A 27,738-nucleotide genomic window follows, 5' to 3' on the forward strand; every position below is an offset into this window, starting at 1 on the left:
GTCAGGTCCCGTCTCGATATTACCCGTCCAGACAAGAGAACACTGCCAACCTCATCCTTTTCGCCGTTCGGTGGCCATGCTCAAAAATGGATTGTCACCATTGGAGAAATCCTTCATTGTCTCCGCGCCGGCGAAAGTCATTGTCTTTGGTGAGCACGGAGCAGTATATGGCAAGCCTGCCATTGCTGCGGCCATCTCTCTTCGATCGTATCTCCACGTCCAGACCCTGCCTGCCTCTGAGCACATCGTCGCGCTAGACTTTAGGGAGATTGACTTGTATTACACTTGGTCAATAGACACCCTACCTTGGCCGCCTTCCGATAGCCGGCTCCGCAAGTGTCACGGCTCCTCCCTCGATGGGACCCTGCTCGCGGCTATTGAGCCTCTTGTCGAGGCCGTCTCGCCAGATCTCCCGCAGAAAGAACGAAAGATACACCAAGGATCTGCCAGAGTCTTTCTCTACCTCTTCCTCTCACTTGGCTCCCCTGAAAGCCCCGGCGCCGTGTACACACTTCGGTCCGCAATTCCTGTTGGTGCTGGCTTGGGCAGCAGTGCAAGTGTGTCCATCTGCATAAGCACTGCGCTGCTCATCCAGGCCAATGCACTTGAAGGGCCAAGTGGCAACCGGGAAGATCAATTACAGCGAATCAACAATTGGGCTTACGCCGGAGAACTTTGCATCCACGGAGACCCGAGCGGAGTCGATAACACCATCTCCTGCCTGGGCCAAGCCGTGCTTTTCTGCAAAACCACCGATGGCCTGTTATCTGTTAAGCCGCTTCACTGTTTCCCCGAACTGCGCATTCTTCTCATAGACACGAAACGAACACGTACAACCGCTGACCAGGTTCGGAAGGTGCGACAACTGAAGGAAGCAAACCCCGCAAATATTGAACCCATCTTAGACGCCATCGGTCTGCTTGTCGAAGAGGCTCTGCATTTTCTCTCTTCCACCGCCACGTCCTTCAACGACAGCGAGGAAAGGCAAGCCGCTATTGAGAATTTGGGGAGACTGTTTGGTGAGAATCAAAAATTGCTGAATAGCCTTGAGGTATCCCACCCGTGCCTGGATCGTGTGGTCCAGTTGGCAGACATTACAAAAGTCGGCTGGGCGAAGCTCACTGGCGCTGGAGGAGGCGGATGTACCATTGTTTTACTCCACCCAGATGTTAGTGAGAATGCCTTGAGGAGATTTGACCAGGAGATCGCAAATGAGGGGTTCGAAAAGCATCAGGTTGTCTTGGGGGCCGCCGGTGTCGCCGTTCGTGGGTGCTCACTGGTTGGAGATGAGGTAGAGGGAGGTATTGACCGTGGAGAGTTTGCAAATGAAGATATTTGCACTATCGAGCAACTGGTTGGTCTGGCTGGGAATCAACTTGAAATGGGGGAAGGATGGATTTCCTGGAGATAGAGTTGACACCTAGTATAGGCATTCAATCCAAATAATAGTCTTAGAATATTCAATCAGCACAGCACCCAGAAAAGAGGGAAGGATATCCTGTTACATTCAGTCTTCGGATTAAAGAGTCTGGTTAAATGGGCACCCTTAGTACTCCGTAGTTGGCTACCTAATGTTGACACCCAAGACACTAAACCCTAATTTGAAATACACTAATCTATTTTAGTCTGGCTAAAACATAATTATCTTGGCGCAGGGTGATAACGGCTTATGCAACCTATACCCTGTTCGAGGCCCCCAACTGCCATCCGTCATGTCAACGAACTACTCCACACATGCTGAGTCGTTCAAATATTAGAACGGGCGTCGAAATAGCCAACTAGGGGTGTCCATTGGAAAAAGACGCCACGAACCCTTCTGCACTACGTCTGATGAGATGTTGATATATTGATGTATATTGAAAAGACTGTCCATGTTTTCTTTCCTACCAAATATCTAGGGAAACTGCGATCTGTAGAAGGATCGACTTTAACCCGAAAGGTATCCGATGGATGGATCACGTAACCCCTATTACCAGGGTACATCAATCCCTCGAGACTTAATAGTCGTCTCCTCTGGTGAAGACTTCCTTCACAGTTGGCCGAAGCAAGAATGTCTAAATAAATAGTCAATTGCAAAAGTTCAACATTTTCGGGTAGAACAGAACTCACATGCTCAAATTGAGCGGTATAGGAGCCTTTCACATCGACTAGAGGTGGATAAGCTTCCACAAGGCCTGAGGATACTAGGTTGTTTAACTATTCAACGTCAGTCAGTCGCAGTCTGCATATACAAAACCATACGCAGGGCTTACCCCAAGAAGGTATTTGTCCAGGCCGAGCCGATCAAGGTATCGGCGACAGAACGGCAAAGTGGAAAAATTTTTCGTAATAACGTTCAATAGATTCTTTGCGGAAGACAAACGAAGTGGCACGTTTGGAGCATCGGGAACTTTGCCATAATGAGAAGTTTCCAGCTGGGAAACTTATTAGCGTCAACCCATTTTCTTATACGCGTAAATGAACTCACATCATCTCTCACGTATCCCTTTCCAGTACTTCCAAAGGTTTCGACGGCGTAGGTTTCACCCTCCTCCATCTTCGTCTGGTCACCACCCTTGACTATAGGAACACTCTTTCCAACGCTTCCGCCATGGATAAGATAATGGCCAATTGTGTGACCATTGAGGTTTCGAATGGCTTTCACGGGGTAAGTGGTGCCATTGATCTCAACCTCGTAAGCTTCCATTGCTTCCTGAATAGCAGCTCCGATATCACTCATTCTGACATCAATACCTGCTTCCTAAAATAAAAATGAGCCCCTGAACGTCGTAGTGAACAGCCATAATGTACTCACTCTGATACCAGTGTTGGTGGCATCTTTCACCGCTTCCAACAAATTGTCATAAACTGGGTCAAAAGCAATAGTAAATGCGCTATCAACAATTCTTCCATTGATATGAACACCAATGTCCACCTTCATGACGTCGCCCTGCTGAAGGACGGTTTTATTTCCAGCATTTGGAGAGTAATGGGCAGCGATATGGTTGATATTCAACCCAGTAGGGAATCCCATGCCGGCAACCAAACTATCACCATCCTCAAGACCCATATGTCCCGTCAAGGAGCGAACACTATCCTCAATACCCTCTGCAATTTCGGTCAAAGTCTTGCCGGGCTTTAGAAGCTCTCTCTGTGCATACTGGCGAACCTGTCGATGGATTTCCGCACCCTTGCGGAAGTCATTGATGGCATCGCTATTCATACGATCGAGATATCTCTTCTCCTCGTTTGTCGTACGATAAGCGTTCTCATCTTTATATTCGACAATTTCTCCCTCCGGATACTGGTTATTTGGGAAGAGGGTCGACAAGGGGACACGGGGAGGGTTGCTCTGAACCTTAGCCACACCCTTCTTCTTCTTTTTCTTGGGTTTCTTTTTCTTCTTTTTTTCTCCTAAGGCGGCATGCGTTAGGCACACACATAAAGGTAGGGAATAGGATACCCCATACCGGTAGCAGCAGCACCCTCCGCTACCACCTGATCATCCTCTTTATCATCATCGGAATCGTCATTCGATGCATCCGCGGATCCGCCAGTTCCTTGCGTAGCGTTGCCGTTGGCGGGAGTTTTGGCGGCAAGAGCCTCGTTAACTACACACGAGTTTAGCAAGCAAGGATCTGCAGCCAATGAACAAAAAAAACAAATTCTGTAACTTACGGCTAAGAGTATCAACCTGAGGAGCCTGCACGGCCATTTTGACAGCCTGGTAATAGCTCTCCTCTCAAACTTATTTTTTGCGTGATTCTTGTGTAGGCGGACTGGGGAGACGTTATTCGATTTATACGAATAAAGCGGCTGTGTTGGGGGCTCGCCGCATTAAGCCGCCTGTTGGTTTCCAAGATGCTTAGTAAGAATCCAGAAGGCGGCGATAACTCCATTATCCTGCAAAATCAAAACACACAAGGCAAAAAGAAATATACAAATTTGATTACCTTCCATTTTCAGTTTATATATAAGAGCCGGCAAATGCATAGTTATATATTTACAGGTAACAATACTGCTCATCTGACGTGTTATACCCAGGTGATTTCCCACCACATGTCTACTTTATGACCATACTTCTAGGAACTCTTCCTAGGCTTAAGTATAACCTTCAGTAGATATGGACCATCTGAGCGTCTTACTGCATGATAAACTACGCCTGTTTTTTGGCTTTCTTCCCGCTGCATACCCACTCCCTCATTGGGCCAACTTATTTGGCTAGCTTCTTGGGCATTTGGCCGAGAATTACTTATGGCCAAATTATATAACTTTCTTGATTATGTCTTTGAAAACACGTTTCTGGACATTTTTGATTTCTCCAAGATTGTTTATGAAGTAAAACAAGAGGAATAATCATTTAACTAGTACTCTGACCCTGGGGGGCTGTGGTGTGATGGGCTCCAGACGGAAACCTCTGATGAGATGTAACTCTCTGACTGGTAAATCAACACCAATGGAAGTGAACCCAACGCCCCATTACAGCCATTATCCAGGGCAGTGGGGTGGTGAACTGGTTGTGACATGGCTTCTGGTACCTCTCCATTCCTGTCATTACCCGGGGTAGGAGAGGGGAGAACTGGCTGTTACGGGGCCAGTGGAGAAGAACGATCAAAAGGGGTATCCCTCATAAAACAGGCAGTATTCGCATCGGATCACTTAAGAGCGTTTAGGGGATATACATATAGGGCATGTTCAGCCCCCACTACCTTGTATGGAAAGCTCTCCCTCAGGCGGCAGCTAATCGGCGAGATTTCATGTGACTGAATGTAGATATCCCAGGTAATTATTTCAAAAACTGCGAAGCAATTTAGTAGGTTAATAGATCTCTAAGGAGGCCGTTTCTCTGCCCCCTAACTTTTTCTATGATTCAGGCCTATTATGTATATAAATTTGCATGGGCCGACGTTTGCAGCTTTGAGGGATACCTCAAAAATGAATAAAATGTGCTGAAAAACGTTCTATACGCAATTCGAAATAGTCTTTCATACTAGAGAATGAAATAGCTAACTACCCAACCATCCTGTCTAAAAAAAAAGCAGCTGGTGCTATTGTTATGGAGTGCAGATACTTTTTAGATCCATCTTGGCTCGGGCTTCATTTTCCCGCAAGCCCGAAATCCAAGATCGGTTGACAGCGCAAGCTTCGTTATTTAATAAGGAGAAACCGATGGTGATAAAAAAGCCGACTCGAATAGTTAGATCCACCTGGAAACGATTCAAAAAGATAAATTTGAACTCCCTAGCTGGGAATCGAACCCAGGGCTACTGTGTGAAAGACAGCGATGTTAACCACTACACCACTAAGGACTTGCTTGATGAGTGGCAGGCAAATTGAACTTTCAAACAAAGCAAAAGAACCGCCACCCAGAACGAAACCTTACTTAAATTGGACTAGCGAGGTGTGACCTCATCAGCATTTCCGTCTCAAATTTCCGCTTGATATTAAACAATAACGACAGAGGAGCCACCAAAGACCATGCAGCGGCATGCCCTTTTGCACCCACCGTTTCTCGCCATGCCTCAACTCTGCTGCTATCCTCTCCCGCCTGCCCTCGGGACTACGGAGATACCCGTTTCCCGCTTCCGCAACCCGGTCGTTTGCAGATAGTCGCGATCCCACGTACTATGAAGTTCTAAATGTGCCAATAACTGCTACTACTCAGGAGATTAAGAAGTGAATAATTACCGTTTTTCTTTTCAGTGGATGTCTGCTTTTTGTATTCGAAGTTAAGATCGTCGAGGTTTGCAATCTCATGAAGAGAGGCTAACGTATCGTCTGCGTGAGCGAATCTAGACAATTTTACGCTCTGTCCCTCACCCACCATCCCGATAAGAATCCAAAGGATCCCGATGCCTCATCTCGCTTTGCATCAATATCCAATGCGTATCAAACCCTCTCCAATGCTGCCAAGCGTGCAAAATATGATCACGATCATGATATACACCGTGCAGCGACAGTAGCATCATCCAGCACACGAAGTGGTCATCGCGGTTCATACGTCGGGTCACGACCACCTTCAGGCTTAAGCAAGCGCAGGGGCCCCTTTAGAGGACCCCCGCCTAGCTTTTATGCTCATGGAGGTTATGGCACAGCACACCATAACCGCCCTCCGCCACATCACCACCGCCACGAGCACCATGAACACCAACACCCCCATTCTCACAGGCAGCCTCAAGGCGGTCCCGCTGCATATGATAACCCGGATGCATTTATCTACCACAACCCTGTCCCCCACTTCAACGCCGCGTCGCATTTCCGCACCCAGACCCACGAAGACGCCCGGCGTCGTGAGCGCCGTCTTAGAGCCACCCGGCAGGCAAAAGAGGAAGCTGCAGCACGCGGATTTGACATCTCCGATGGCGAAGGGAATACGACGATGCGGCTGTTTCTGGTGTTGGGTATCATGGGCACTGGTTGGGCGGTGATGGTAGTAGGCCATGGACTTCTGGGGAATGCGCAATCATCATCGTCTTCAACTGGGATGACTACGCCGATCATGTATGCGCCGAGGAAGCCGCACGCCCAGGAGTATAACATGCGGGTGACCAGCGTGGTGCGGCAGGAGCCGCAAGTAGCTCCTCATGGTGAAATGCGACTGGTTGACCAAAGCGATGCAACGAATAAAAATCCCTAAAGGTTTAAAATAGCCTGCTTATCCTAGGTTCTAGGGAAAATATGGGAAGCTTTGTCGGACGCATTTATACACGACTGGATTCCTATAAAAACCACAAAAAAGAATATATAAACAGAATTTATGAATGGTTACTGATACCCTTTAATTTGCCTTCCCCACAAGCATAAGCTCCTCCAAATCCACTTTCAACTTATACGTAGCTTAGGCTGGTACCGGATAGTTCGATCGATAACTATGTGTACTCCATCCGATGCTGGATAAATCATGTTTGAGGTTGTAAATCGGAGGCGTACACAAATCAGACATATTTCAACATGTAGCTACATTACATACAATATGTATTCATAGCTAACATATTGAGAACTTAGGTGGGAATCTAGCAGAATCAATACAAAAAAATGAATTAAAAGTGTTGTGTGAAAAGAAAATATGGTAGGTTTCAATTGATTTATTTGATGTTACAAAAAACGTCTATCACCAAACAATAAATCCATGCAAAGTCATTTAACCTTCGAAGGTGAAGCTGGCACCAACCTTGTGGGCAGCCTGGTTCAAGTTCTGGGTATCGAAGGAGGCACCAAGGCCAAGGGTGACACCTGGTCGGAGAAGGATATTGTATGCAAGAGCAGCGATACCACGGTCGTTGATCTTGGCCTATTGATAGAATATAATTAGCACATAAGTCAACGTATATCATAGGAGATTAATTACCTTAGCGAAGGAAGAAGGGTCAAGTCTGTACTTGCTGGCAACCTCAAGGCCGACAGTGTTTCCTGCCTTCGAGTCCCAAGTAGCCTTAGCACCGGCCTCGACCTGAGCATTCACACGGTGGTAGTAGCTGGCAGAGAAGAGGGTGAGGTTGTTGGTGGCAGTAATGGCAGCAGAGTACTCAGGGAGGGAGTATGCGACAGCAGCAGAGTACTTGGTGATGGCAGCCTTCTGGACATCATAACCACCCTCAGCACCGACAATGAAACCCTCGTGTCCGAGAACGGCATCAAAGTTGGCAGTGGGGCCCTTGAGGAGGTCAAAGAAAGCACGGGCGTGCAAGTTGGGCTGCTTGAAATGGAGGTTCAACTTGGCACCTTTGGCGTTGGAGTATGGAAGATACTGCGTGAGAACCTCTGCCTTGAGGCCCTTGGCAATGTTGTTGTCCAGCTCAAGCTTGGTGTCGAGGGCATTGCCAGTGTTCCACGTTTGCGTGAGCGTCAAGCCTGGATGCGAGCACGATATTAGCTTAGCGTCAATTCTGTGTAGAGGTGTGGAAGCGAGGGAAGAAGTGCTAAAACGAGTATAACAACGAATAAACGAAAATGACAAAAGTGGTATCCATTTTAGGGAGGGATGTGAAGCATGTGTCGCGGTGCGAAGTGAGGTCTGATCAGAATTTGATGGGTATTTACCAGTGGGCGCATCAACGTATTTGGCTTCGAGCTGCAATGGCAAGAAGGTGAGCGTGGTTCCCCGGCAGTATTCTGTTATATATATATATCAAACTTACCGATCCCGAGATGGCACCCTCATGAGCAGATTTTCCCTTGACGTTGAACGTGACGCCATTGGGGGCCTTGGATTTGACCTCAAGACTGGCTAAGTACTGTTGTCAGTAATCCTCCGGCCGTCCGATGTAAGCTCAGCGATATCATACCAGGGCTGGTGTGGTAGAAATCTTTGTTCAGGAGCTATAGGTACTCAACAATGTCAGCAAACGGCTCAAGACACGCAGTTACAGCGGGCAGGACGAGGAACGGACATCGTTGACAGTCTTGGCGATATCGCCGAAAGCAGCAGGGGCAGCCATAGTGAAAGAAGCGGTTGTAGAGAGCGCGTAGAGAGCTGTGGGAGTGTAGAGAACGGCGAGGTCGGACGTTGGGGAGGCGGAGTTGGGACGTTGGGATAGGCGGGCGACGGGCGAAATCACGGGGGAACAGAAAAACAATGCTCGAAGCGGAAAAGTCGGGCATCGTGACTCTATCGCGCCTCTGATTGGTCCGCTTTCCGGCGGCATTGCACTCCACCACGTGATAGGCCTTTACCCATGGAACGGCAGCCCCGTCGAACATCGCGGACGTTACAGATCTACGGAGGAGAGGGCTCGAATGTAATCATAATAGCATTGAAGAACTATCGAGGCTACAGCAGAAAAACACCCCACGCCAGACCTTCTAACTATCTCATCTACGCGTGGCTGTATTTGGCGACGTGCGTGGTAATGGCACTGGTGTCAGGGTCAGTAGCAATTCCTCGCAAAACTACAGGGCTAAAAAGGCTTCCTACCGTCCACTAGGGTCAGTCTGTTTTGACCATGTTGGCGTCCATCGTACTACAGTCGATGCGCAAGAGGGTGGAAAATGCTCGTCGAACATCATCCGATACCAGTACCTAGAGAACACATTGATTAACAATACCTCAAATGGGATTTGAAGCAAGACATACGCTTCCTTGGTGTCTGGGATATCGCTTCCCCATTCTGGCTTCGGGTTCTTCATCATCTCATCCGTCACATGGAGCTCAGCGTTATCCTTCAGGGCATCAATCCAGGAATAGCCGACACCGTCGCTAAATTGCTCCTTTTGGCGCCATAAGATGTGATCAGGAAGGAAAGGCTTCGTGTCTGGCTCATCAGATGTGTCAAACGCTTTTCTCAAGATGTATTTCTCAATTCTGTCCTTTGTGATCATCTTTTCCTGCGGATCAACCGCCATAGAGACCTCCAAAAAGTCTTTATCCAGGAAAGGCACACGAGCCTCAAGGCCCCATGCGGAAGTAGACTTGTTGGCCCTCAAACAGTCTGCGAAATGCAGGTTCTTAACTCGTCGGACCGTTTCCTCGTGAAATGCTTTCTTGTCTGGAGCAGCATGGAAATACAGGTAGCCACCGAAGATTTCGTCACTACCCTCACCACTGAGAACCATCTTTACACCAATTGCTTTGATCTTTCTGCTCAGCAGATACATTGGCGTGGAAGCGCGGATTGTGGTTACGTCATACGTCTCCAGATGATAGATCACATCTGAAAGAGCGTTGAGCCCATCTTCGACGGTGAACGTAAAAGCATAATGCTTAGTTCCAAGGAAATTAGCGACTTCTATAGCAGCCTTGGTGTCAGGGGCCCCTGGAAGACCAATGGAAAAAGAATGCAACTGGGAGAACGAAGTCACGGTAGAAAGTTCGTTAGCGTCGTCAATTCCTACCAAAGCTGCGCCAGATTCCTCGTTTGTTACTGCACCACTTGGTACCGCTGCCATGCGCAAAGTCTCTCGCTGAGCAATCGAGGCGACTAAACTGGAATCTAGTCCTCCAGACAGTAAAACGCCGTAAGGCACCTCCGCCATCAATCGCTTGCGAACAGATCGGACCAAGGAATCTCGAATTAATTTATAGTCAACTGGTGCTGAAGGGACATTGGTTGGATCCCACCACTTCGGCTCATAATAGCGCGAGGTAGTGTTGGTCTTGGAGTCATAAACATGGCCAGGAGGGAATGCGATAATCGTGTCGCAAACAGGATGAAGCGATTTCAGCTCGGATGCGAAGTAGACGGTATTAGGCGTCTGGGAAGACCATCCTTGGTAGAAACTAGTGATTCCAATGGGATCTCTTGCAGCAACTACCCGGTCTTGTTCTTTGTCAAAAAGAACCCATGAGAACATTCCATCGAGGTATTTCGGAGCATCGATACCGTGTTCCAGGTACTACAAAAATGAAAGAAAGTTAGCACACATTTCGTTGCAGAGATGCGCAGATGCATACCAATGGAATGATAACTTCGCAGTCGGAGTGTGTCTTGAACTGGTATGGAGTTTTCAACCCTTTCCTCAAGATTCGATGATTGTAAATCTCTCCATTGACAGCGAGAGCCAATGTCCCGTCATCGTTGACCAAGGGCTGGGCGCCGGACTCTACCTGTTGATTAGTCTCCTTCGCTTCTCGCTTATATTCCGCAAGAGTCTTAAAAACTCACCGACACCGACAATACTCAAACGCTCGTGCGCGAGGACTATCCACAGACTTAGTACCTGCAGATCACACGAAGTATTTCCACTTTTGTAATACTAACTTGTGTTGTTCGCGATAAAGTTACCACCTGATCGCGACCATCCATTAGCCCATTACTTATCGTGATAAGAAGCGCAGGGTGCAGCATCAAGACAGGGATTGTGTTCCACTCACTCCAGTCGGGGCCACGATGCCGAACGCTATGCACCCATGCTTTTAGCTATGACTCCCACATGGAAAAGGTATATGTCGAAAACTCACGCTTTTGCCATACGCAAAGCCGTCGGCTTGAATTTTTGTACATCCGGGTGACTGTATCAAGGCATTTATTAGTCCAATCGCTCCGTAACGGGGTATTCAAAGAGTCATCAGAATGCTCAGGCCCAGAGTCGCGGGGCAGGGGGGCATGGGTAGGGTGAACCAGGCCTGGGAACATACCAATGGCACGCAAATATACCGCACATGACTGCTTTTTTATTGGTATCCAGAAAATAAGAACGGCAAGAAGACAATAAAGAAGAAAATGAGGAATAAAGAGGCGTGCAGGAGGTTCTTTTGTATCGAGCGAGAACGAAAAAAAGTTTGAGTCATCCATTAAGGTTATTTAGTTACACTCCTGGTGGGATGGACGCCGATAAGATAAGACCCGGTTTGACCTTTTCCGATGGCAAACTAGCCAAGCGCGCCATCTACAACAAATGAGCCACTTGGAATTCTGAAGGGCTTGCCTGCGAGATATCATTCGTTTTTTTTGTTTCGAGCTTCGTCAGACTTGCATACTGCAACATTGTCTCGTAGTTTACTCTGGGCTGCGCGTATTCATCGTAAGTTCCCAACACTAAAGCCATTTAGGCATTTAAATCATTGGTGCATTGCTCCACTGTGTAAAGAACCCGAGGTTGAGAAGGGTACAGATCCAACTCGGTGCAGTAAAGCAAAATACCAAAGGAATATGTTAAAGTGTTGGCGAATCAAAATTGGCTCCAAACTCCCGGCTGTGAAAATAAATAAAAAGGCATATAGAAGAAGAGGGCCACAAGATATTCTCGTCTACTCCGTAAAAGTCGTCAAAATGCCGCCAAAATGCAAGCGACATTTTTCCATTTGCTAGAACTCGAAGACGGGATCTAAACACCCGGGTTTTCCTTCACAACCTGCCGTATCTTTTTCTCATATGCGGGTTTATCTTTTTTGAAGAGATTGTACGCTTCTGCCTGAGCTGGAGAATCCGGGTTTGGGTCATCTAAGAGATCTTGAATGCCCAAAAGAATTTGTTTCACTGTAATTGCGGGTTTCCATGCGTCCTCTTCGCTCAGGATAGATAGGCAGACCGTGCCGGATGGGTAGACATTTGGGTGAAATAGCGGCGGGTTAAATTTGCCTTGGGGGATATAAGGGTCAGTCCTTAGGTATTTCGGTTTTAGAGTCAGAAGAATGACATACATTTGGGTGGCTTTGTAGGATATTCTGTGGGTATTGCAAAACGGGGTCTCTATTAGCCTGGAACTTCGTAGCTAGATTTCTGTCGTGCACACACCTTCGGGAAATATTACGTCCAGCTTGAAAAGACCCCCTTCCCACATTGTCTTCGCTTTTCCGGGGATCCCACACTCCCATCGTTTCAAATCAAGGATTCCCTGGGGGTTTCGGTGAGGTTTGGCGTAGAAACCGAACGGGTGGTCTCGACGCCATTGCTTCCTACAAAACACATCGCATTGGTTAGGCTATCCAGCGAACAAGTCTTGCAATCCGGCCGGTTAACTGCAACATACCTTTCCTCTGAGAGGCGGTTTAGACACAGAGACATCTTGTTTGGATGCCTGTAGCTTGACCACGACTTGGGGCTGGGCGGTATTTAGGGTGTGCCAATGCAAGCAAAATATAAAGGAGAGAAGACCGCTGGTAAAGAAGGAGAGAAGGACGTAGATAAGGAAGAATGTAGGGAGTATGTGTGGTCTTATGTATGTACAAAGTAAAAGCTGGCCGCCACAAGGGCAATTAGTTAGTATTTGTTCTAGATTGCCGGCTTCACGTTGTGGGGTAGTAGTTAGTTAAGCAATATGCACAACCTGCCTAGGCTGCCTTTTCCCGGATTTTGAACAATAATGGAAGCTGAAGCTCTACTGATTCCATCACACATATCAGCCCATCACTATCCTCAGACCTGCGTAATCTACGCCCAACAAGGGGTCACATGATGATTCCTTGCTGTTTTTTTCTTGTCTCTAGCAAGCCGCCTTGGCAGTGTGTTTGTCCAGAGACCCAGACTAGTCCTCTGATACTATTCTACCATCTTGGAAGCACGTATGCCCAGTGCCGGAGCGTGTCACGGTTGGGTTCTTATATAGTAGTTAGTTGTATTGGGGCCGAGCCGGATGTATTCGACCCCTTTAATCCTTTGCGAATCCATGTAAAGGGGATATTTTTGTGAAGGCCCTAGCGCTCAAAAAGAATAGAAGAGGGAAAAGCAAAAACAGCTAGGATGGAACGGGGCTGCACCTGGAGGAAATCCCCGGGCAATGCTGTGCCTATCAAGGTGAAAACAAGAAGCACGACGAGGCACTACGGCCGCCCAAGAAAAATCTAAAGAACCTAATGCGTTGAATACATTGACTGCTAAGACCTGCAAGTAGCTGTAGACTGTGCATCAATATGAGCCAAAGAAGGGGGCAAGTTTGCGTATGTAAGTACATGCGGAGAAAATAGATCACTTGTAGATCCCTTTCTCAAACTTTTCAGAGTTGAAAAAGCGGGCCATAATTGCGTTTCCATTAAATATGCGGCCCTCGAGGGCATTCACGGCCTATAAAAACGCGGCGGTTAATATTATTAAAAATATGAGAGGTCACAACGACTCACCCTCAATGCAGACAGCTGGTTGGTGAATTTCACAAAAACAGGCACCTGACCTTCGGTGTTTCGGTCAATAAACACCCTTTCAACTCTCCCATACTGCAAACGATTAGCCATGAGCGACAATTGACATGGGAAGGCATGGGCCGTACCTTTTCACCGCATTCTTCGCCAATTTCCTGTATCAGGCCTCCATCCACTCCGCCCTCTAGTTCTGCATCGAGGTCCATCCCATCCACCATCCCATGCAATACAACAACATCGCTCATGGCGCCAAACTTGCCTTCCTCTTCCTGCTTCGCTTGACGTCCACCGATTATCTTCCCCCGTCCTGCTGGCGTTACGAACCCCCCACCTTCAGAGTCCGGTCTCTTCTTTTGTTTTTCAACCTTTACTTGCAACGCATTAACTATTCCAGTTCCACTGGCACCTAAGCCAGATCCCTTGGTCCACCCATATTTTGCTAACAATCTTTCAGCGAAACCTTTTTGGCCCGGTCGTAGTGAGCGCGGGCCGTCTTCACTTGGCACATCCTCCGTTTCTTCAGCGAATGCAGCTTCGAGCTCCTCTTCAGTTGCAGGTATATCTTCTGGGGGAGGTGGTAACGTGTATCGAACAGGTGCACGCGAAATAGTCGCTGCGGAGTATACGTCTTTGGCCGTAGTAGGTTCTGGAGGGATATCATCTTGAGGCGGAGGTGGAGGTGGAGGAGGTGCGAAGGAGGGTTGCTCAATTACTGTACTTGCTACAGGGGCGGCGCTTTGACTCATTCGAAGGCGTCGTGCAAAAGCATCCTCTCCGGTCTGGTCGTCAGGGAGCGGAGCGCATGGAACGGGGGTAGCCTCCGTGGCGGGTGAGTTGGACGGAGAGGGCTCGCGAGGTATATCATTGAGGTTAGAGGGTGGAGCAAACTGTTTTGGAGGTGCAAATTTCACTGAAAATCGGGGTTAAATAATGAATCACAATCAACTCAGGAACAGGATACTGACTGTTCATGGGCTGGTTTTGGTATTCATCATCACTTTCCATATCGCTGCTAGCCCTTCTGGCGATGCGGTGGGCATATAGGCGATCCTTCCATTCTCTCACTTCCCTAATTTTCTCGTCACTGTGTTTATACTGATCATAGTTATTTGGGCGGGAAGGGTCATAGATATCGTCCCAGTTATGAAGCACCTCCGCCTCGCGGTTCTTCTTCCGTTTCTTCCGACCACCCCGTTGTCGTTTTTCTCCAAAAAACCCATTCACGTCGTCATCATCTGCCGTCGCAGCCCAGTCTGCAAGGGTGTTTTTTACCGGAGGGCGAGCAGCGCTTGGTGCTGGAGTGGGAGCAGTGCCTTGACTTGGGGCAGCAGCAGCAGGAATAACAGGTGGTTTAGGTATTCCAGGTTTTGTTTTAAGTTTCTGAGAAGGCAGTTGGGGCCTTTTCGTAGGTTGAAATCGTAGAGAGGCTGTAAAATTGACGGGACAGGGACAAACCCAAGATAACAAGTGAGCAAACCATATCGTCCAAAATGAGAGTTTGAAGTTGCAATCAACGGGCGATAGGAGGGATAGTTGATCTACCAGCACTTATCTGCTGCTTTCTGGAAGCTGCATCATCATGTTGTTGAGAATCACCGCCAGTAGCTTGCTTGAACACTACTGGTGCACGAGAGATGGTGCCAGGAGTAGAGGGAGTTTCCGAGGGGTCGAGGAGATTCGCGTATAAAGACAGCCCACTCTTAGGTGCGGGTGGTTGCGCGGCCATTGGAGAAAGCTCAGGCATATACGGCGCCTATTCCGAAAACAAGATTGAAGATTCCCTTTCATGAAGCTGAAGATGCTTATTAGTCGTGTCCACTAAAGTTCGAATAGAATGATTATATCAGCAAGTACCACGTGATGAGGCTGGTTTGCCATGTTTGCAGCTCTCGGCACCTCGGCACAGCAGCCCCGATCTCGTGTGATGTCATCCCGAGCCGCCCTTTGGTGCAACGCATCTGCGGCACTACTGCAACGCGCAAGCAGAAATGTATTTGTGAATAGTAAATTCGCACACTTGTTATCAACCCTCTTTTTGTCCCAAGCTCTTCCTATTACCCATTGGTTTTTATTCTTTCTTTTACATCTTAAGCTCCGCCATGTCAACGTTAGCCAATTCGTTTTCCCGCAATGCCCAGGGCACTGCTATCATCATTCCCGGCAAGCCGTCGGCCTTGACTGTGACATACAAGCAGCTACACGCCGATATCCTTTCTTTTCAGACGAAACTTGCCAAATTGGGAATTAAGCCTGGTGCAGCAGTTTCTATTGCACTCCCAAACTCCTACGAATTCATAGTCTCGTTTCTTGCAGCTTCGTGGCAGCGAGCCATCGCAGCGCCGCTCAACCCAGCGTACAAACAGGACGAATTTGAATTCTACATCGATGATCTTAGCTCAGCCCTGGCACTTGTCCCAAAAGGCTCTTATGATCAGGAAGGGCCAGCTGTCAGAGCCGCAAGGAAATACAAAGCTGCCATTGCGGAGTGCTATTGGAATGGTACCGAGGTTGTTCTCGACGTTAGGGAAAATGGAAAATTACTAGGAAAAGGAAACCAGCCCATTGGAACTGCACAGCCTGATGATGTTGCGCTTGTTCTACACACCAGTGGAACGACCGGAAGACCGAAAGCTGTAAGTCTGCAGCTTCCTCGCAAACTTCGGGGCACCCTAATATCGATATCATAGGTCCCTCTCACTCATAAAAACTTGACAAGAACAATGAGTGAGTAGTATACCAATAACACCTGGATCTATAATAAGCTTATTTCTCTCCAGAAAATATCCAAGCTACCTACTCCTTGACGGAGAGGGACCGAACCATGCTTGTGATGCCGCTTTTCCACGTCCACGGCCTTCTAGCGGCTTTTCTTGCGCCATTGGCATCCGGTGGCTCTGCTGTAGTACCTTTAAAATTCTCTGCGTCCGAGTTCTGGCATGATTTCACCACACACCGTGCCAATTGGTATACTGCAGTTCCAACAATACATCAGATACTACTCAAGAACCCCATACCGTCTCCTGTCCCAAATATTCGCTTCATTCGTTCGTGCTCGTCTCCTCTGGCACCAAAGACGTTCCATGATTTGGAAAAAGCTCTTCAAGCTCCTGTCCTAGAAGCCTACGCTATGACGGAAGCAGCTCACCAGATGACCAGCAATCCACTCCCACCTGGCAAGCGTGTACCTGGCAGTGTTGGGCTTGGACAAGGCGTCGATGTTAGAATCCTTGATTCAGCAGGTAACGAAGTTCCACAGGGCTCTGAGGGCGAGATATGCATCCGCGGCGAAAATGTTACTAAAGGCTACCTTAACAATCCCGCTGCAAACAAGTCGTCTTTCACCAAGGGTGGGTTCTTCCGAACCGGTGACCAGGGAAAGAAAGATAAAGACGGCTATGTGTATATTACAGGCCGCATTAAGGAGCTTATCAACAAAGGTGGAGAGAAGATTAGTCCTATCGAGCTAGATAACATCATCACCCAGAATCCCCATGTAGGAGAAGCGGTATCATTCGCTATTCCGGATCAAATATATGGAGAAGATATTGGCGTGGCCGTTGTCATTAAGAAGAAGGGAAGTATCTCTGAAGATCAACTGAGAACCGAGATTGCGCAAAAGGTTGCGAAGTTCAAGGTGCCAAAGAAGGTAATTACCATGTCCTGGAGCAATTGAGAGGACAGAAGCTGACAATGAATAGATTTGGATTCTTCCCGAAATACCCAAAACTGCAACAGGTAAAGTCCAGCGCCGCAAAGTTGCAGAGGCAATGCTCAAGAAAGACTCTTCCTCCCCTAAACTCTGAGGAGTCCACTATTTCCTGTTAGAGAGATGAGATAGCCCCGATTATTCGGGTATTGGCGTGTCAAAAGCATTATGCGGTACTTTGCCAACTCACTATTTGCTTAGCGAAAGACAAAAATTTTGATTATCTATAACCAGTCATGTATCAGCTTCTGTACGGAGTACTGCTTTCCTGATTTCCATCATCCTCAGAAAAATATATATATTGAATTGAATTGTCAATTAAAATCAATTTTCTACATCTCTTTTTAAGTAGACTTTGAAGGGCGGTTCTAGAGTAGAATATATAACCGAAATGATATGATCTATAATACGTATTCTCTACAGGTACAGGAGGGACAAATATCATCATGTAGAAAATGCGGATATTCTGATTCCCGGAACAGTTGCCAATTCCCAATGGCCTACCAAGTAGAATTGGGATGATTTTCACCTATTTCTTTGGGTTTGCATAGGTGTTGAGAGCGCATCGGAACTACATCCACAGATTGTCAGCACAAGCAGCATCTGACAGGATATGTTTCTATAGAGCCAAAGAATACAATGATCTTACCGGATAGATTTCGATCTTAGAAGTATGTCAGTACAATAGTTACATAGCTAAAGCGTTGAACGAGCAAGAACTTACGTTGTTCAAGTCCCACACTCCAGTCTTAGCATAGATATCGTTAGACAATGCCTCACGGATTTCTTCCTCTGTATCTGCGGAGACAACCAAGGCACTTCCGTTCATTGGTGGGGCTTCACCCTCCTTTGGGTGGTTTTTGAGGATTGCTCCTGAAGGACAATCAGTCAATGGCACCCCACGGATTGACCCTAGAGAAAGGTTGGAGGGGCATACCTCCCATCTTCAGGAGCCCAGAATCAATCAGGGGCCCCAAGTTGCCGATGTGCTGGCTATTGAAAGTTAGTTGATGCGGATAACAACAGTAATCAGATACCAGCACTGCTTTCCAGGTGGATGTAGTTTGTTTATCCCAACAAACAACCCACATTAAAGTCACATACGCGCGAATCCAAAGACAGGCCGAAAATAGATATCAGTCAACATGCCAATTAGCAAAAAACCAGATTAACAAGACCCATATTCCTGACAAATTGAATCATCCAGCAAGAATCGAAAGCATAACTAAATATCGTCGCCCAGATAGACCCAACTTACTCTCGCGCGGCCATCCTCCTCTCCAGCGTACTATCCTTCCGGTCGTGCACCACCACAATCCAATCCGGCTTCTGCGCCGCGTTGCTGGCCATAGCTCTCGAGAACAAAGTCGACCTGCTTGTCACTGCCGATGCTGGAGGAAACCGCGAAGAGCTGGTCAAGAGGCGGAGGGCAGAGGCGGGGGTTGGTCGGATCATTGCTGGACTTCGGCGGGAGCGATGGCAATTAGTAACGAGCGGAACAGCCGGGGGAGGGGGGGCGTGTGCGGGGAGCTTTCCTTGGTGCGGGCGTGCTGGAGGGTTGGTGAGCGCCAGAGTTCGCTGGTTAGTTAACTAGCCTGCCCAGGATGGAAGCGCGGATCGAGGCCGTTCGCCGGTGCGACATCTGTGCCAGGCCTGCTTCGTGTTGCAACTATGCCTATCTCCCCTTGGTGCGATCTATAACTTCGATATCGCAAGAGCCGTCATTTGGGTAGGACAATTACTTGCACGACCACAGCCAGCATGCACCCAGGCGGACGGTTTGTTACAGACAGCCGGCCAGACCGGCACGGAGCTCGCAGTAATTATAAATCGAAGCCGTTCTTGTTACCTTATGTCTTTTTCATAGGGTTAGTTACGTCTACAATGGACCCTGCCGTAATTTGAATTGCACTGTTATTGATTGGTTACCCCAATCATTGAAGACATAGCGGTCGAGAGTCTCGCATGGCGTCTGTAAAATTCATATAGAAGTCGCGACACAATAAAAGATAGAGTGAAGTACATACATACGTACATGCAAACTTGTGTTCCCCGAGAGTTTATGGAATGTCAAAAAAGGGTTAAAAACCATGAAGAAACTTGAGCGAGGATGGCTCGACGGACCCAATGCATGCCATACTAACATCAAGGCCAAATTATTAAGAAGCTAATAGCTCCTTTCATTTGACAAAACCATTTACGGGGACATTCACCAGGTGCAGGTAGTCAAGAGTGAGTCTCGTACAGGAAGAAACGCGGGTAACTCCCCCTCATATTGTAAGAAAATACATAAAGTAGAAAAGAAACATCAAAATATTATTCTATAAACACAGATAGAATGTATACGACGTCGAACGAGGGATAAGTAAGAAGTAACCTCACTCGAAAAAAAAAAAATATCACACCCCGGGCGCCCATTATGGTTCAAGAAAAGACACACGGCAAACAATGTGGTTAAACCTCTCCAATTGAATCAGGAGAAGCCATCGAAGAAAAATAATTCAAGCCGTACCAAAAATATAATATGCGAAAAAGGGTGAGAAATGCTTGTTGCCTTTGATATGGCATGCATTTAGGTGGAAATCGAATACAAGGACCTGCTTTGTTTTTTTGGCAGGAGTGTAAGTTCAAGTCATTATTTGGTGTTTTCGTTTCAGTTTTGTAGCCTTGATTTATTCCAATCGCATTGCCGGTAGGGTGTAGTGGGCGAGTAGTATTGCGAGAGGTGGCATTGTTTGTCCACATCTCAAACGAGTGGTTTTTGGAGATATGGGCGGCTGATGTGCTGGCAGAGACTGTAAGGTAAATAGTTGTTGGTGTGTCAGGGGGAGTTTTAATGTGTATGGTGTGAGGGGATGCACGCTATTTCTTTTTTCAGTTGTGGATCGCTAGTATTAGTACGCTTTTCGATTGCCGATATTGCCAGGCTTCTCTTCGGTATCAATATGCCAGACAACGTAGTTGGGTAGCCCGACGACCTGGTAGCCAGCACGTTTTGCCATCTTTGCGAAGCCTTCGGTCTCCGCCTGATTTTCGAAAGCATAGCAGGGGAAATTGATGCCTAAGCCGAGCAAATCAGCTCACTGCGCGAAAGCAAAGGAGAAGCAAGTGATAACATACCAGCTCTGTGCACGTCGGCCTTAACAATAATGTTGACGCCACCAATGCCATCTAGCTCAACCTCCTCATCTTTGTTTTTCCTCCAGTCACCCATGGAAACCAGATATGTTCTTCCAGTATCAAATTCTTTATAGCCTTCAACTAAGATGGTGTCTTTATCAAGCGTAGAGGCAAGTTTACGCGCTTTGTCGGACTCAATCCAGGAATTATAATCAACTGAATAAGGGTCAGCATTTTAACCATTGATAGACAGGGAGATAACAAACATCTTCCTTCAATATCTCGCCCATTTCGGTCATATCTGTGGAACCAAATGTCTGCAAGTCAAGTCAGCCCACAAGATTGTCTGCACATACTGCTGAAAATACATACTGGGTACAAGAATATCCTTATCATGAGCCACAAAGTCCTCAATGATCTTCTTCGGACTGTCCGTGATATCTACATCACGCCAATAGACCCAAGAATGCTCGGGCTTAAGCGCAGCAGTGAGGAGGAAATTTCTCGCCTTGGCCATTGCTTTTCGTCGCGGGGCCTGGGCTGCATATCCATGCTTCGCTTCAATATCCATACCCACGGAGACACCGAAATCCTTCTGAACGATCATGGCACTTCGGAAGGGAATCTTGCCCGGCATACCCTGGACTCGATCTAATTCAGCAGCCAAAATTGCCAATGTATCGTCTTTGGAGTCGCTGACAAGGAAGGCAAGGTCGATTAATTCGTGGGGATAGGTCAATTCCGAAACGAGATCAAAGTATTTCCCAAGGTAATGCGAAGCATCACGAAGAGGAGTGAGAATAAGAATGCGTTCCTTATTCTGAAGTGCTTTGGGGGTCGAGCGGATAGCATTGAGGTCCACCTTTTGCACCGTGCTGGAGTTCACTTCATATGGTTCGTGGTGGTTGAAGAGGACGGGGGTTTGAAGGTGAGCATGCCAATCCACCATTTCATTGACCGTCATCTTATTGGGCGGTTTCGAAGGACCGAAGCAATAAAAACTATACCAGAAAAAGAACGCAAACAATATTAGCAATTGGCCCAAAACGGGTATGCGATGAAAAATGATGCGAGGATCCCGCCAAGCAACACACCTTTGCATCTCCGTCGCCGAACGTGTGATTCCCCTCCACAGTAACATCATTGCCCCGATGATTGTAACTGTAAGGATAAAGCGTGGCTTGGACAGCAGTGTCAGTACCGCCCTCCATGGCGGTAACCTGGCCTGCGTGCCTTTCCACGAGATGCCACCTTTCGGAAGCAACATTGCTGAATGTGTCCACACCCTCTTTCCACGACGAATTGAAAAAGAAAAAAGATACTAAATATCTTCAGCGACCCTCAAATTTCGACTGCCGCTGCAATGTCTCTGCTCGTTCTGTTGTTGCTGATAATGTGGTGATGACGGCGGTGGTGATGGTTGGAGGTTGGTGACAATTGGCCGGAGGAACTTTGTCGAAAGGAAACAGAATATCCGAAAATAGGCTTTGTCGCTTCGTCGTCCAAGCCGCGAAGCTCCCCTTGATTCTCCTCACGTCTACCGTACTCCCTCGGACACGCTGGGTGGTAGCGAGCCAAGTTCAGCAAGAGCGCTTCAGCTTGCCAGATTCTCTGCACCCCTGTAGTTTTTTTTTCGTAAAAAATGAGAGTTTGACGGGAACTTCACACCCGGAAAATTGACGCCAAAACAAAAAGCAGAAACCAAGCGAATGGATGGGATCAAGGTTGGGTGTTCAATGGAACCTGGCCTCCTGCGCTGTGGTCGTTTTGCGTTAAACCACGGATCGATAAGGGGGCTGCTTGCCAGCCTGTGAGATGACCTGCCGCAGTGCACAATCAGCGTTCTTGATTGGCCAGCATGAGCCAGCGCTAGTGTCTTCTGCACGTGATTTAGTCAAGTGAATTGATTATATAAGCTCCCTGGGCGATGGCCGCGCTCGAAGGTTGCGCCTCCCGCTGGCCGTTTAGCATGTAACTCTATTGGCAGCTACAGACTAATCAACTACGTAATGATGGAATCGGCTTGGAAGTAAGTACTAGTAATGATGCCATGACTGGGTGTCTACATAATACGCCCCAACACCACCCCCGCGTCTGGGACATGGGCATGTTGCAATAAAAAGTACGGCACCATTCAGAGTAAAGGTTCAACACACCAGAAACAGCCGGCGTCAAAAGAAAAAGAAATGCTTAATTATTACCTGCCAATGAATACCGAGTACGCGCAACGGGCAATACGAAAACCTTTTAAAAAAGAAATGGAAGAACTTGATGGAATGTTACAGAGCTTGATAAAAAAACAGCAAAGAAAAGTCATCGGGTCGCAGGATTCTTAAAAAGCCATGCCAACAATAGCTGTGAGAAGGGCGATCATAGTCACACCACCGCGAGAAAGGACGTTATCAGACATGGCAATGCCAGATGATGGTTTGGGTTTTCCGTTGTTGTTTGGATCGGTGGACTGCGGGTCCTTAACATTTGAGAGACAAGTGAACTTGCCGCGAGTATTGGGCTTCAGGTCCTTTTCAAAGGTACTGCAAGAGAACTTATCATCAGAGCTCTGGATATTGACCTGGCCACGCACTTCATCCACACTGGGAAGTCGTATTCTAGAAATTCTATGTCAGTCTTGTCCATAATTTAGTATCATGGGCATAGGCGTACTCAGTGAAGTTTCCCGAAAGATCAAGGGCGCCATTTAGTTTCTTCAACTTGGGCACGTCCGTAATTGACTTAAGGTTGGTGTTGTTTGCAACCTGGAAGGCGCCTCTGACATCCTCCAAGAGTGGGAGCGAGAGATTGGAGAGCTGAGAGTTGGCCGCAAGGACTAAATCACCGGTGGACGTGAGGTTAGGAGCCGAGAAATCCTCGATATAGTTGGAGTACAATCCTAGTAGACCGGTAGTCTTCTTCAAGGACGGAAGAGAGATCGCGCTAACATTGCGAAAGGTCATGTTCAAGGCGTTTTCTAGGTTGGGAAAGGTGACCTTAAGTTTCATGTTATTGGCGGAAAAGCTGACAAAACCGGTCGTATTGGTGATTTGGTTGACATTGACCTCTGTCAAGTGAGGATTGTTGCTAATCTCCATGTCCCCAACAGTATTCAGGTTGATTCCTCCAAGGTTAACTAAGTCAGTATTGGCGATTCGGAGACGGCTGGCCTTGCTGACTCCTTTAGAGAAAGAAAGCTGTTGAAGTCTGGGAAGGGCCTCGAAGTTAATGCTGTCGACTTCTGTGAGGGCGTCGAATCTCAAACTAGCGAGTGTGGTAAGACCACTCAGCAAGAAAGCGTCACCGATCCGAGAGAGACTGCTGGCAGATAGCTCAGTCAAGTTTACTGCTCCCTTGCAAGTAAACTTTCCGTTGACGCGTTGCACACCAGAGATGGAGATGGTGCCAGAGGCTCTCTCAGAGACCTCGAGATCCCCAGTGATGGTTCTGCAGGAAGCAAGGCCATCCGCATCGCCTTGGTTCTGAATCACCTTTCCATCACAGTCGCCGGAAGCAGCAGAGGCAAGGCCGGCAAGGGCCAAAGCCGGAACGAACAGCTTCATGAGAACCATTTTGGTTACAATATTCGATAGGACTGATAGAGACGCGATAAATTAGTGGGATTGATATTGAAATTGAAATGAAAAGAAAATCAAAAAAACAAGTGTAGGAGGAGGGGATGTTGTTGGTTGGTTGGATGTGTTGGATGTGTTGGTTGCTTTTGTTGTTGTGAGGTTTGGTTGTTGTGGGCGTTGAGGTGTCAGGTCGCGAGACAACGAGTATGGGATTGTATCCCCCCATTAACCACAAATCAACAGGTTCACAAAGCAGGGTAGGAACGGGATGACATCAAGGATAGAGAGGGTGGGCAGAGGGCATTGGTATACTTACATGAGAAATGAGAGATGATATTAAAAGGCTGATATCTAGAATAGAGCTGTTGGTAAGTGGTTTCAGGCACGAACGATGGATGGCGAGGATCAGAGAAAGGGGGAAGAAAAGGAAACGCGACAAGAAGGGGATGAAAAAGGGTGACTGACTTGGCTGGAAGGCGCGCTTAGACAAGATGGAGCTGCGAGCTGAAGTGAGGGCGAACGAAGGGACGAGCGAGTGACGGGGAGGCCACGCGAAATTAAGAAGGCGTAATGGGGGCAAAAGAGTAAGAAAGAAGAAGAAGAAGAGAAAAAAGAATGAGCGAGCGAGCAAAAACTGCTTCTCCTTCTTCTGTTCGACGGCGTGGTCGGGCTCAATCGAGAGATGAAGAGAGAGAGAGGAACCTGGAGGCGTAGGGGGAGCGAGAAAAAAAGGCGTGATGTGCTTGCTTGGGCCGGAGAATAGGAGGGCCAGAAATGAGCATTACGTACCGACGGGTTCCGTACCGTACGGACGGCAAGCACCACAGCCAATGGCAGTGCCGGCAGCCGGAGGCCATCCCAATACAGGGCGTACTGGCGTGTTAGGGGCAAGAATCTTGGACATCCCAAGGGATTTCTGGGACTCTGTCATGAGTTGTTCGCAGGGTTTTCGCGATACGCCGCCATACGCCCGTACTAGCGGCTTCGAGCGGCCTCCGTCTGCGTGGTGCAGTGCTTCTCGCCCAGGCGGTTGAAACATTGACTTTCGCTGGCGTGTGGGCTGTCAGGAACCGGCCCACAAAAGTCGGCACCTGGGCGGCTATGATTGGGCGGTGCTGTGGCGGAATTGCCCAGTGCTGCAGCATGACTGGCCAATAAATTACAGCCGAAACCCACCCACTACGCTGCGGTAACCCGAATTTCAAGGTACGGTACCGTAAAGACAGCGCTGACGGCCATGTGAGTGGTCGCATCACATGTGGCTTCATACACCCCGGCGGCCCACCGCTGCTGACGTCGTGGCGATCGGCGCGGAGCGGCAAAACAGGCAGCTCGAGCAGCCACACTGTCTGGCAGCGGACAGGCGGAGACCGCGCGGAGGACTGGAGGCCAACCTGCACAACAACATGGTCGTGCACAGAAGCCAGGATGGATGCATTATTGTGGATTGTGACGACGGCCCGACGGCTGTAATAGGAATTTCAGCTGCCAGTGGCCGAAACTCGGGGGACCTTTAGGTGAAACAACGCCCCCGAGGCGGACCAGACAGGAGGCAAATAATGGCATTTCCATGGACTTCGAATTGCTACTCTCTTGAGCCACGGGTTACATGACGGCGTTGGATGTGTTTATCCGCACAATGGCCCTTTTCATGCCCTGATCCTCCAGCATGCCAGCAGGAAATCGCATATGAGTTCGTCACGGGCAGAAGTCCTTGTTCACCGGCGAATCGGCGATCCACCAGATCGGCAGTTCCCAAAAAAGCCTTTGGATGATAACAGCAAAAAATCAAGTATTTAATCTATCCCTGTTCTAGATCTTTCTGCTGGGCATGCGCGATAAATCTCATTTTGAGAGCAATGCAAGATATACGTGTATGTATTTTACCACAGATATTCCCCCGTCTGCAGCTGTCTGAAGCACGAAGATGAAACGCAACGGGTGTGTTTGAACACCGACCTCTGGAGTCAGGGGACGCCACGGAGCCGAATTTGTAGCAGCCGAGCGCCTTTCCGAAAACTCGACGCTCGCGCCTATGAGCTTGAGCCAGCGATGGCTGGTGGGCGAGGTTAACGCCTCTTTGGCCGCGTGCGTGGTCTGGTTGCTTTGTTCGCGGTTGGTGAATCTGACTAATTTCACGCGTCTAAACCACGCCGGATACGACCTCCACGGCCGCATCCGGCTCCCCAGCCAACGGCCGCAGGGCAACAAAACCAGCGCCTGGTCCTCGTCCGGGCTGAGAGAAATGAAAATATCTACGGCGCCAGTTCTAAGCTGATCAAAGGGCCCTATTCTTGTAGCCACTTTTTTCTCGCACCAGAACCTTTGTGGTTCTGGTATGAATGCCCGGTCTTTGGTGGGAATAGGTCAACGTTGCTCATCTTTCATCGCTGCAATGGCTCCACGACGCTCCCTACGTATCAGCGCTGCGATACAAGAGACGGTCCAGGCGTCCTCAGGCCCAGAGAAAGCATTGAAAAGCCGAACTGAGAGCAATCGAGTTGCTAAATCCAAGTCGAAGAAGCCTACAGTGACCAAGGCGACCGTAACGGTTACCGCTACTACGACAACCACCAAGTCAAAAGGCAAGAAGAAGGCTGCTGAGAAGTTGCCAACCGAAAGTCTCCAGTCTAATGCTACGGACGGTCCATCGACCCCGAAGAAACGAAAACGCGACGATGAAAAACCCGCTCTACCTTCTACCCCCCCTCCCTTTTTTCCGGATCTCAAGCCTATTCCAGCATCATCCGCGCCCCCAGATCTAAACCGCCCCGTCGACCCGCACCGAACTACGGCGACTCTTGTTACACCCCATGGCTCGCACGTTACGGCCTACCCACGCACCATGGAGGAAGCGTCCCCATCGAAAACGGGCCTTCCGCGCCCCACCGCCACGACAGGGAACATCCTCGAGCAGGGCCTAGCGCATCTGATGAAGGTGGCGCCTAAGATGCGAGCTATGATTGAAAAACATCCAGATCCTCCGTTTTCGGCGTCACATTTGGCTGAGGAGATTGATCCCTTCGAGCGGCTTGCCTGTGGGATTATCGGGCAGCAGGTTTCGGGCGCGGCTGCGAACTCGATACATAAGAAATTTGTATCGCTGTTTCCTCAGGAGCAGAGCCTGAGTGATCCTGTGGACACGAAGAAAGAGAACAGCTCGGGTCGCCGCCGAAGTGCTGCTAAAGGTGACAATAAAGACAAGGACAAGAGTGAGAATAAAGATAGCGAGGGCAATGGAAACACGGAAGCCAAATTGCGCTTTCCAACCCCGCAGGAAGTTATAACACTTGATATTCCGACTCTTCGCTCAGCAGGCTTGTCTCAGCGAAAGGCCGAATATATTCATGGATTGGCGGAGAAATTCGCCAGTGGTGAACTGAGCGCGCGCATGTTGCTGACCGCTAGCGATGAACAAGTCCTCGAAACCCTTATCGCTGTACGAGGATTGGGCCGGTGGTCGGTGGAGATGTTCTCTTTATTCGGCCTGAAGAGGCTGGATGTGTTCTCTACAGGGGATTTAGGAGTGCAGTAGGTTTTTCCTTCTCTTAACCCCCCCTTTATCGAGTACTTTTTTATCAGAGTAGTATATTCATTGCTAACTCTACTCGATATAGGCGTGGTATGGCCGCCTTCGTTGGTCGTGACGTCGCAAAGCTCAAGGCCAAGGGAGGTAAGTTCAAATACATGGCAGAAAAAGAGATGGTCGAGATTGCAGCGCCGTTTTCTCCATATAGAAGTCTATTTATGTGGTACATGTGGCGATGGGCGGAAACAGACATCGAAGTTTTCCAAAACTAGACATGAGTATCTCGTCTGCGGAATACCTTTCTTTTTATATGTGCGCTTGAAGC

At 48.4% G+C, this 27,738-nt stretch overlaps 12 protein-coding genes and 1 non-coding gene across 13 annotated transcripts; 4 read left to right on the forward strand and 9 right to left on the reverse strand.

Moving 5' to 3' along the window:
- Positions 1–76: 76 nt before the first annotated feature.
- On the forward strand, positions 77–1,411 carry ERG12_1 (Mevalonate kinase; the record flags this gene model as incomplete). Its single annotated transcript, XM_049254817.1, has 1 exon — positions 77–1,411. The coding sequence occupies one exon, from the start codon at positions 77–79 to the stop codon at positions 1,409–1,411; it is 1,335 nt and encodes a 444-aa protein (XP_049106157.1).
- Positions 1,412–1,997: 586 nt separating this feature from the next.
- Positions 1,998–3,694, reverse strand: MAP2 (Methionine aminopeptidase 2; the record flags this gene model as incomplete). The annotated part of the gene is made up of 7 exons (XM_049254818.1): positions 1,998–2,054; positions 2,110–2,196; positions 2,253–2,414; positions 2,468–2,740; positions 2,795–3,393; positions 3,450–3,590; positions 3,658–3,694. 7 exons carry the CDS (start codon positions 3,692–3,694, stop codon positions 1,998–2,000), a joined length of 1,356 nt encoding a protein of 451 aa, XP_049106158.1.
- Positions 3,695–5,216: 1,522 nt separating this feature from the next.
- Positions 5,217–5,288, reverse strand: LOZ57_005792. The gene has a single exon. It is a non-coding gene; the product is annotated as a tRNA-Glu (tRNA).
- A 318-nt stretch (positions 5,289–5,606) lies between these two features.
- LOZ57_005793 (uncharacterized protein) lies at positions 5,607–6,616 on the forward strand (the record flags this gene model as incomplete). Its single annotated transcript, XM_049254819.1, has 2 exons — positions 5,607–5,611; positions 5,776–6,616. 2 exons carry the CDS (start codon positions 5,607–5,609, stop codon positions 6,614–6,616), a joined length of 846 nt encoding a protein of 281 aa, XP_049106159.1.
- Positions 6,617–7,120: 504 nt separating this feature from the next.
- Positions 7,121–8,417, reverse strand: POR1 (Mitochondrial porin; the record flags this gene model as incomplete). Its single annotated transcript, XM_049254820.1, has 5 exons — positions 7,121–7,270; positions 7,328–8,050; positions 8,118–8,206; positions 8,265–8,298; positions 8,370–8,417. The coding sequence occupies 5 exons, from the start codon at positions 8,415–8,417 to the stop codon at positions 7,121–7,123; spliced, it is 1,044 nt and encodes a 347-aa protein (XP_049106160.1).
- Positions 8,418–8,889: 472 nt separating this feature from the next.
- Positions 8,890–10,887, reverse strand: ASN1 (asparagine synthetase; the record flags this gene model as incomplete). The annotated part of the gene is made up of 5 exons (XM_049254821.1): positions 8,890–10,311; positions 10,370–10,518; positions 10,581–10,616; positions 10,673–10,815; positions 10,877–10,887. 5 exons carry the CDS (start codon positions 10,885–10,887, stop codon positions 8,890–8,892), a joined length of 1,761 nt encoding a protein of 586 aa, XP_049106161.1.
- An 855-nt stretch (positions 10,888–11,742) lies between these two features.
- Positions 11,743–12,422, reverse strand: hus5 (SUMO conjugating enzyme Hus5; the record flags this gene model as incomplete). Its single annotated transcript, XM_049254822.1, has 4 exons — positions 11,743–11,996; positions 12,059–12,082; positions 12,153–12,313; positions 12,388–12,422. 4 exons carry the CDS (start codon positions 12,420–12,422, stop codon positions 11,743–11,745), a joined length of 474 nt encoding a protein of 157 aa, XP_049106162.1.
- A 900-nt stretch (positions 12,423–13,322) lies between these two features.
- LOZ57_005797 (uncharacterized protein) lies at positions 13,323–15,218 on the reverse strand (the record flags this gene model as incomplete). Its single annotated transcript, XM_049254823.1, has 5 exons — positions 13,323–13,418; positions 13,475–13,567; positions 13,621–14,402; positions 14,458–14,919; positions 15,035–15,218. The coding sequence occupies 5 exons, from the start codon at positions 15,216–15,218 to the stop codon at positions 13,323–13,325; spliced, it is 1,617 nt and encodes a 538-aa protein (XP_049106163.1).
- Positions 15,219–15,591: 373 nt separating this feature from the next.
- Positions 15,592–17,295, forward strand: LOZ57_005798 (uncharacterized protein; the record flags this gene model as incomplete). The annotated part of the gene is made up of 4 exons (XM_049254824.1): positions 15,592–16,125; positions 16,180–16,216; positions 16,270–17,138; positions 17,191–17,295. The coding sequence occupies 4 exons, from the start codon at positions 15,592–15,594 to the stop codon at positions 17,293–17,295; spliced, it is 1,545 nt and encodes a 514-aa protein (XP_049106164.1).
- A 432-nt stretch (positions 17,296–17,727) lies between these two features.
- LOZ57_005799 (uncharacterized protein) lies at positions 17,728–18,653 on the reverse strand (the record flags this gene model as incomplete). Its single annotated transcript, XM_049254825.1, has 5 exons — positions 17,728–17,769; positions 17,848–17,862; positions 17,923–18,110; positions 18,136–18,191; positions 18,457–18,653. The coding sequence occupies 5 exons, from the start codon at positions 18,651–18,653 to the stop codon at positions 17,728–17,730; spliced, it is 498 nt and encodes a 165-aa protein (XP_049106165.1).
- A 1,439-nt stretch (positions 18,654–20,092) lies between these two features.
- Positions 20,093–21,282, reverse strand: LOZ57_005800 (uncharacterized protein; the record flags this gene model as incomplete). The annotated part of the gene is made up of 4 exons (XM_049254826.1): positions 20,093–20,259; positions 20,319–20,534; positions 20,585–20,635; positions 20,691–21,282. 4 exons carry the CDS (start codon positions 21,280–21,282, stop codon positions 20,093–20,095), a joined length of 1,026 nt encoding a protein of 341 aa, XP_049106166.1.
- A 1,368-nt stretch (positions 21,283–22,650) lies between these two features.
- ecm33 (cell wall protein Ecm33) lies at positions 22,651–23,881 on the reverse strand (the record flags this gene model as incomplete). The annotated part of the gene is made up of 2 exons (XM_049254827.1): positions 22,651–22,927; positions 22,983–23,881. 2 exons carry the CDS (start codon positions 23,879–23,881, stop codon positions 22,651–22,653), a joined length of 1,176 nt encoding a protein of 391 aa, XP_049106167.1.
- Positions 23,882–26,279: 2,398 nt separating this feature from the next.
- On the forward strand, positions 26,280–27,685 carry MAG1 (3-methyladenine DNA glycosylase; the record flags this gene model as incomplete). The annotated part of the gene is made up of 2 exons (XM_049254828.1): positions 26,280–27,415; positions 27,502–27,685. 2 exons carry the CDS (start codon positions 26,280–26,282, stop codon positions 27,683–27,685), a joined length of 1,320 nt encoding a protein of 439 aa, XP_049106168.1.
- Between the last annotated feature and the right edge of the window lie 53 nt (positions 27,686–27,738).

This window comes from Ophidiomyces ophidiicola, assembly GCF_022830035.1.
Source record: "Ophidiomyces ophidiicola strain CBS 122913 chromosome Unknown scaffold_32, whole genome shotgun sequence".
Classification (NCBI taxonomy): domain Eukaryota; kingdom Fungi; phylum Ascomycota; class Eurotiomycetes; order Onygenales; family Onygenaceae; genus Ophidiomyces; species Ophidiomyces ophidiicola.